This window comes from Diceros bicornis, chromosome 2, assembly GCF_020826845.1.
Source record: "Diceros bicornis minor isolate mBicDic1 chromosome 2, mDicBic1.mat.cur, whole genome shotgun sequence".
NCBI lineage: Eukaryota > Metazoa > Chordata > Mammalia > Perissodactyla > Rhinocerotidae > Diceros > Diceros bicornis.
The window spans coordinates 82,319,310-82,327,865 of record NC_080741.1 but is presented as its reverse complement, the minus strand read 5'-3'; the positions used below and the strand labels follow the sequence as shown (position 1 = coordinate 82,327,865).

Sequence of the window (8,556 nt, the reverse complement as noted above, 5' to 3'; positions counted from 1 at the left end):
TATTTGACCAGAAAAATAGAATTGCCTTAAACCAAAAACTGTTCTGGTCAACGTTGCTTCAAGTAAAGTCTTTTTTTCCTAACAGGAAAAGAAACCAGTTCAGTGGGTTTTGTGTTATTCAGCTGTAATTGTAATTTAAGCCTCATCAATGGCCATTTGTGACATGTTTTCCTTATATTTTTAACCCCAAATGCTCTTTTTTTAAAGAAAAAACTTTAGGTTGAACACTATATTGACTGAAAAAAATGTCAATACTTGACAGCAATTATTCCTACGACGGTTGCTCTGGGATCGGATCGTGTGCTGGTTAAGTCCTTGGGTTCTGATATCCGTCAGACCTGGGCTTGAATGTGAGTCAGTTAGTAGCTAGCTGTGTGATCTTGGGCAAATTGCTTCACTGCTCTGTGCCTCTGTTCCCCCATCTGTAAAACAAGGATGATTACAGCACCAGAGCCGTTGGGTTATAGCAAGAAGTCAGTGATAAAATCTATATAGAGGACTTGGCCCAGTGCCTGTGTGGGATGAGGGCACAATAAATACCAGCTACTAGTATAATGCAGGAATATCTAAAAGAATTCAGGAAATGAGCCCAAGGGAAATGGAATATACACTTCCAGAGGGTGTTCCCATCCTTATGGGGTGGCACAGATCAAATCACATGGTAGAGCCCCTTCCTCTGCCTCCTACAACATTTATTTGGGGAGAAATCTGGCTTCTGTTGCTACCATGTAAATGGTGATCATCAGGAATAGCAGCCGGTTCTCATACAGCAAGGAAGAAGTGCCATGTGGAGGAAAGTGTCACAGAAGGGCAGCTGGGAGACTGGGGTGAGCTGTGGGGAGGACTGGAAGGAAAGGGCAAGGGCATTGTGCCAGGGGGCCTGCCCAGGTCACACCACCTCTTCCTGGGGACAGAAGATTCCGGATGATGTGGGTTCACTGTGTGTGGTGATGTATTTGCAGAGGGCACAACCCTTTTCTTCTTTTTCCCTTTTCCTACTGTCCGCTCTTCCTGCTCCTAACCTGGGTATCTGTGGAGCCCCAACTCTGGTCCTAGGCCCAGTGTAGTTGGGTCCCAAAAAAGAAATACTAACCATGGACCTCTGCTATTGCCAGGCACTTTAAATCCCTGCTCACATTGTACCCTGTGCAGTGAGTGAGGGCACCACCATTTTATAGAGGAGGAAACGGAGGCTCAGGGAAGGCACAGAAGCTACCTAGGGCCTCCCACAAGCTGAAGCGGCAGAGCCAGAATTTAAATCGCCACCTGCCTTATGCCCAAATCCAGCTTCTCTGCTGTTCGGCACAGGCTCTATACCACACTCTGCTTCAGGTTCATATGACTTTTTGTGACATTTCTGTGGCTCAGTGCGCTACACATGGCTCTCCCAGAAATATTTGTGGATTTTAAATTTCAGTAGTGATGAGAACAGTTGCTATTTACTAGTTCCTGCCTCAGGTGGACAATAAGCAGGTTCAGTCCCTTGCTGCAGTTCTCAGAGCTAGTCAGTGCAGGGCCAGGGAGGGAATCCGGTCTGCCGCATCCCAAGGTGCATGGTGCTCACTCCCATTTTCCTTTGAGAGTCGAGGTTTGAAGTAGGGATGCTAATCTCAGCACATGTTTCTCAGGTGACACATGTGGCTTTCACTGTTGTAAACTGGTCTGAAGGGGAACCGCAGAGGGCCTGAGCATGCCCCCGGGGCAGGTGAGGCAGGGGTGATAGCAATGGCAGTGGGCCAGTGGCCTCTACTTATGAACTCTGCGACCTCCTGTCTCTGGGCACGAAGCTGTAAAAAGCCCTGTGATTCTCCAGCTGGACTTCTCCCTGTGCTTTCTCCCGGCAGATCCTGTGCAGTCCCATCTGTAGCCCTTAGCTCATATTGTTTGCTCCATAGGAATACCCTGGCCTCCCCACTCCGCCTCGCCACGCTTATCTGGGGAGACCCAGTGCAACTACCACCTTCTCTAAGAAGCCTCAATGGACTGGCCTGGATAACCTATTCATTTCTGAACCCAAATCAAATCATTTATTATACACCTAGAAAAAGGCAAATGGAAGACTATTCTGAGAAATTTGTGAAAATACCACACTTGGGGGACGATACATGTTAAGGACAACTTTAGTATGTGAAATTCTAATGGTCAGCGACCCTATAGTGCTTGATTTCATTTTTACAGAACAAATCTTATTCTATCTTAAGTGCGTCTGAAATAGGTTTAGTCTCTCTAGTAGAATGCGGGAGACTTTTAGTATTTGCCCCCGGGGGAAAATCGGTGTCAGACTGCCAAGGTATGAATGCTGGTGACCTTGGGTAAGTCACTTCCCATAATCTGTGAAAGAAGGACACTTACACTATGTTGTTAGGTTGTTGGGGAGATATCAGGGGGTGATAATAATTGCTACCATTTATTGAGTGCTGACTGTGTACCAGGCACCATGCTAAGCTTAGCTTTACATTCTTATTTGATCTTCCCAAGAGCTCCCTCATTCCTGAAGTCCCTCACTCTGCAATATTTTCTTCCCCGTAGCACTTGTCATCTTCTGCCACGTTATATAATTCACTCATTTTGTTTGTTTTTCATCTTCCCCTCCCCGGGCCTCTTGCCTTGCACAGCTCCAGAAGGCACCGTTCACAATGTGTTCTGAGTTCTGCTAGGGGCTGCTTTCACTGAGAATATTAATGTAACTGGTGGTGACGTCCTAGAGTTCTGTGATGTGGAGACCTGGAGCTCCAGGAGGACAGGGATTTTTTTTTTTTTTTTTTTTGATCATTGCTGTATCCCCATACCCAGAAGGATGCCTGACCTATAGTAAGCTTTCAATAAATATTTGTTGAAAGAATGAATGAAAAAACCCCCAAAGAGAGCCCATTTTACTGGTGAGGAAGCTGAGGTTCAATGAGTTATTGATTTGCTCAAAGCCCCACGAGACTCTGAGGAAGCTGGGTGTCTCCAGCATGCCTGCTCTCAACGGCTTTGCAAAGCTGCATGTCTGAAATGCCTGGCATTGTCCCTGCCACCCCGCAATTGCTCAACAAATATTAATGAGCCTGCCTACGTGGGTCAGCCCCTCTTCTCTGCTAGACAATCCCCGCAGAGCGACAAACTGTCACACAGCGGTTGCTTTGAGAAATTGAATTAAATTGCACGGTGCAAAGAAAAAGCGGACCTTTTGGAGTTTTGGGAAGAAAAATCGCGAACTCGACTGCTAATGGTAGGAGTTTGCAGGCGCCTCTCAGGCCTTTCCAGCCTGATTCTTTTTCCTGCTGCCTTCCCTTTTGTGCCGTTTTCTTCCCCCTTTTTACTTGCAGTGAGCTCTGCTCTCCTGTAGGCTACAATGTGTCAGTTGTTATAAAATCCGGGAGGTGGGGCTTAGTGACGAAGGCAGTTGGGGAGCGCTCGCTCAGCCAGCCCTGCAGGGCGAGCAGTCCAGCCCCGGTTCATCGGAGCTTAAGCCTTGCAGCAGGAGAACTTCCATGTCGCTCTCCTGGCTTTGATCGTCACTGTACATCAGACCAGAGGCACCGAAAGGAGGGAGGATGCGAGATGACCAGCCCTTTGGCAACCTGACCATCTCCTTAGCAGAGCCTTCGAAAGCCAGCGGGGGGCTGACTTCACGGCCGGCTGAGGAGGAGCCGCACCTATCGTGGATGTGTGTGTGTGTGTGTGAGCGGGTGAGTGGGTGTGAGTGAGTGAGGGTGTGTGCGTGTATGTGTGCATGTGCATCACGACTGTGTGTGTGCGTGTCGGGATGAGTGCATGAGTGCATGCATGAGTGTGTTTGTGTGTGTGTGTATGTGTGTGAGTGAGTGCTGTTGGTTATTTTTTTTGGAAGAAAAATCTTGAAAATCTGGGGCAGGTTACCGTGCTCTGAGGGTGGTGGTTCTTTTGCAAGAGAGCTGACCAGACCAAGCTACTAGAGACATTTTTTGGCGAGTAAAGAGAATTTTCCTCCCAGAACGAGAGGGATTTTTCCCCTGGCTCTGCAGCCAGTAAAAGAGATCAGCCCCTAAACCTGTGAAATCGACCAGAGCTGTGTGATTATCAGGGCTTGAGAGAGGACTCGGGAAGAAAAGGAGAAATAAATCAAACAGCTTGTCAGTGCCTTTGGCCACATTGGAAGATGTCATCTCAAACTAAGTTCAAGAAAGACAAAGAGATCATTGCCGAATACGAAGCCCAAATAAAAGGTGAGATGCGGGCTGGGGAGTCGTGCCTCCCCTCCCTTTTCCTTTTTCTCTTGCTTTGGCTTTTTTTTCTTTCCCTCTTTCCTCCCTGCCATCATGAAATGTTGTTATGCATCAATAATCTTATTGTGAGGAGGAACAGTGGCGGCCGCACAAGCCCGGACTGGTTTCAACTGCAGAGAGCGCTGGCGCTGGGAGTATGGAGTACAGAGCGGGCACAGTCACTGCATTGCAGGTGTGTGAGGAGGATCCGACGCCCAGCTTTAGGAGTGTCGCCTATACTCCATCATCTTGGCCATGACATGTCACTCTAAGGCCATTTTGACAGTCACCGCCTCCTCCCCTCCCCCCATGCTAAAAGCCCCTTAATATGATGTATATATTTTACGATCTGCTTTTTGTTTTTCTTTCTCCTTTTTGGTTTCTGTTGTTGCTTTGCCTCTGCCTCTTTCTCTGGGCTGGAATTCGCATGCATGTGTGCAGGGAAGCAGCATCCCCAGGCTGCACTTCTTTGTCAGGGTCTCTCCGTGGCCTGGGTCGCCATGGATTAACTGTTATGGGGCATATTGATCCAAACTAATGCAGGCATTTAGGTATAAAGAGGGAGCTCGGTGCAGAAAACGTATTCTCTCCCAGTGTACAGCCCCAATCACCATCCATGCACTAGCACTTAGAGTCATCAGCCTTCATTCAAAGCCAACAGCTCGGTGTGCCGGTTGGGCTGGTAGGCGCTGCCTGGCTTCCGTGGTGCCGGGAAAGCCTGCCAGGAGGATGAGATGACCTCTGGCTGCTTGTTCCAGCTTTGGAGCCACTGGCTGCACGCTCCTCCCGGAAGCTGTTCCCTGAATCCACCCTGGCAAGGTTAAATAGCAAACCGGACACAATCGCATAGACATATGCAGGCAGAATCCTCGTTTGGGCCAGACTGGGGCTTCTCCCACCCTCACGAGTCCTAGGCTCAGCTTTGGCAAGGAAAACCTGAAAGCACCATCCACCATGTTCGCCCCTTCTCTGAGGATGGACCCTAAGGGAAGTCTGGGCCTGTGCCTCTTAGCATCTGTTTTCTTTCTGGTCACGGTTCTCCTTGCTGTGACACAGGGTATGTTGTGGTCTCTCATAGAAGGAGTAAAGACAAAACACATCTCCAGTGGATGTTGATGCCTGCCCTTGAGGTTATGGGCGGACCTTTGAGCAAGTTGGTTATTTGGGGCTCTGGCGACCTGAGGTTGCCATACTCCCTTCTAGGTGCTGCTGCAGCTCAAGACTCGGTGACCCGGGAAGTGGGAGCGCCTCCCCAGGAGCGGCGGGAGGCCAGACATCCACAGCTGCGCACGCTTCCGATGCTTGGGAAACTTCGGGAGGGGAGCAGCCATCAGGGGAGGGCTTTGTTTTTTTTCCAGTCTCGCCAGCCGCCTTGTGCCTTTGAGTTCTGGTTCAACTGGCATGCTAATCACCTGGGGGGAGACCCCAGGGCCACATGAGCAGAAAACCCTTCTCTTCTCTGGTCTCCTCCGCCTTAGTCTTCAGTTCAGTGTAGAAAACAGTGACTTAGGATGTTTCAGCCTTGCTGAACATTTAGAAACAAGCCCATTATGGGTCAGAGATTTAAATTCACCCAACTGCTCAATAGAAAAAAAAAAAGCCCAATGTCAGTCTTTGCCTATATACTTTTTAGGGAGTTCATATTTTATAAGACCAATTTGGCTGATTATTATTTTTTTTAACTGAGATTCCCATGAAAAATTCCATAGTAGAGAAGGGGCTGTTGAGTTTTGGACAGTGGAGTTTTTAAAAGCATCGTCTTGGTAGGAAACGTGTTTATCTCATTTTTGAACGATTGCTACCACTGGGCCCACTCTGCTTGAGGATCAAGTGAGCATTTATTGCTCTAGCTGATTCTTTTACTTTTTACCTTTCACCTTTATTTTAGCAACTAATTAACAAGTACAAGGTAATGCGTTTCAGCAGGAAATTTGTCCAAATGATTTTGTTTCTTCCAGACTCTACATGTCTGCTTTCTGGTTGCAGGAGTTGACACCCACATGATTTAGGTCAGGATGCTGCTGTGCCCGAAACGGTCTGGAATCTTTTCTGTTCAAATTCTGTTTGTTAATCATCGTCATAGTTATTGATGTGTGCGCAGGGCTCTACAGTTTCTATGGCTCACTCACAGACATCACAGCTCTCGGCCTACACCACGCACAGAAAGGGTTTGTATGAGCTCAGTTTTGGAGATGAGGAAACTGAGGCATTGTAGTGTTAGATGACTTGCCTAAGGTCACGACGCTGGAAATGTGAAGGCAGCTGGTTGTCTCCCAGGCTCAGAGTTCCCTGTACATTGTTTGCCCGAAGCTGCCCCTTGCAGGATTGATGTCAGTAACAGATGGCAGTTTTGTGGTGGGGCTTGGCTGCTTCTTGATGGCGTTCCATTGTTTACCCTCTTACTTTCCTCCCTGGCCTTTGCTGCTTGTCTCTGAAGAATGTTTGACCAATCCCCAAAAATAATGCCTGATGCCAATTCCCTTTCTCCTTGGGTATGATCTGGCCAAAGCAGTGCAAACACTCCACCAAGTTAGACAGATTTTGTCCTCTGTGAATTTTGTGAGGGAGAGCTTTTGATTTTTAAAAATGATACTGAGTTCTTTGTGGACTTATTTATTCTCTTTTATCTCTTTTTGAAGAATTTACTGACCTAACGAAGGGGAAGGTTTTAAAACAGTTCTTTTCTATTGTAAAAAATTTCAGACTCATGCCTTTTCTTGCCTCATCAGATACTTGAATCCCTTTGATTATATACCTGCAACACAGTAGTGTATATACCATATGCTTGCACATTTCCAGTGGTGGGGAACTCACCACCTCCCCAGCCCACAGAGTCTATCTTTGGACAGCTCTGGCTGTTGTAAATGGCTTTTTTTTTTTTTTTGTGAGGAAGATCAGCCCTGAGCTAACATCGGTGCTAATCCTCCTCTTTTTGCTGAGGAAGACCGGCTCTGAGCTAACATCTATTGCCAGTCCTCCTCCTTTTTTCCCCCAAAGCCCCAGTAGATAGTTGTAGGTCATAGTTGCACATCCTTCTAGTTGCTGTATGTGGGACGCGGCCTCAGCATGGCCGGAGAAGCGGTGCGTCGGTGCGCGCCTGGGATCCGAACCCGGGCCGCCAGCAGTGGAGCGCGTGCACTTAACTACTAAGCCACGGGGCCGGCCCGTAAATGGCTTTTATGTTGGGTTAAATATGTCTCTCCTCCACCTATTGATTCTATAGTATCTTCCCCTTCGGGCTTCATAGAACAAGACAGATGCTTCTTCCCCATGGCTGCCCATTGTGTGTTTGGAGAGTCTGATCATAGCCCCCCTGATCCATATGAACCATAGCCCATATGGTTATCCTCACTTGCTCATATAAGATGGTTCACTGCTGCTTATCATCTTCACTCTCTTTCGGATCTGCTGCGTCCTGGGTTGCAAATTCCAGTGACTCTGGGTGCTTGGCAAATAGAATAAATGAGTGAAGCTGGCCACTTAAGGTGATTTGTGGCAGCTGGCCCACCATCTCAGTGAGGGCAGTATTAAACGGGGTGGTGGTGATTATGGTAGGCCTGGAGAGCACATGTCCTGTCCAAATGGGCAGTCACTACTTGATTTCAACCAGTTGTTACCATTTAGGAATATAGGCCCAGCCAGATGAGAGCTTTATACTTTTAAAGAGGTTTTGCCAAATGTACCTCCAAAATATTGTACTATCAAAAGCCTTTTTCAAGAGGGCTGCTAAATTCTAAATGAGATTCTCTACGTGTGGTCAGAAAAGGAAAACAACTATCACTTCCTTTGTGCTGTATTTAATGCTTCTATTAATACAGCGCAAGGGTGGAATTAGCCCTTTTCACTGCCCACCCCCTCATTGCACCACGTATATTATATCTACTATATTTCTTCAATCCACTAGGCTAGGAGCCTTATCAGAGAGAAGAAAATGAACTGAATTTAATATGACTTGTTCTTGGTGACCCCAAACTGGTTTCAAATGGACATTGCTTCCTGCCTGAAAGTGTTCCTTTATGAATCTGTTCAAGAACCCTGCCTGAGAGTGACATCATGTTCTCTAGATGGGAGCTGGCAAGCTATAACTTCTTTCTCCTTTTGAAAATCAGAACATTTGCCCATCTCCAGCTTTTTGGCACCTATCCTAATTTTCACAATTCCCTCAGAGATTACGGATCATGTTTGGTGATCTTATCTGCAGGCATGCTCAGTATCCTGGGCTTTAGTTCATCTTGCTGTCAGACATCATGTTCTGTTCTGCATTTATTCAGACTTCCTATTTCCATTTCAACCTAAGAGAAAATTGAAACAGAAATGCAGTGGTTGA

General features: G+C 47.2%; 1 protein-coding gene across 1 annotated transcript in view; it reads left to right on the top strand.

Moving 5' to 3' along the window:
• The first annotated feature begins 3,468 nt into the window (after positions 1 to 3,468).
• The window catches only part of LOC131419146 (SLIT-ROBO Rho GTPase-activating protein 3), a 248,436-nt gene continuing 243,348 nt past the window's right edge, over positions 3,469 to 8,556 (top strand). Inside the window, exon 1 of the mRNA XM_058564009.1 lies at positions 3,469 to 4,190. Coding sequence (XP_058419992.1) covers positions 4,124 to 4,190 — 67 coding nt within the window. The 5' untranslated portion in view covers positions 3,469 to 4,123. The remainder of the gene's footprint in view (positions 4,191 to 8,556) is intronic.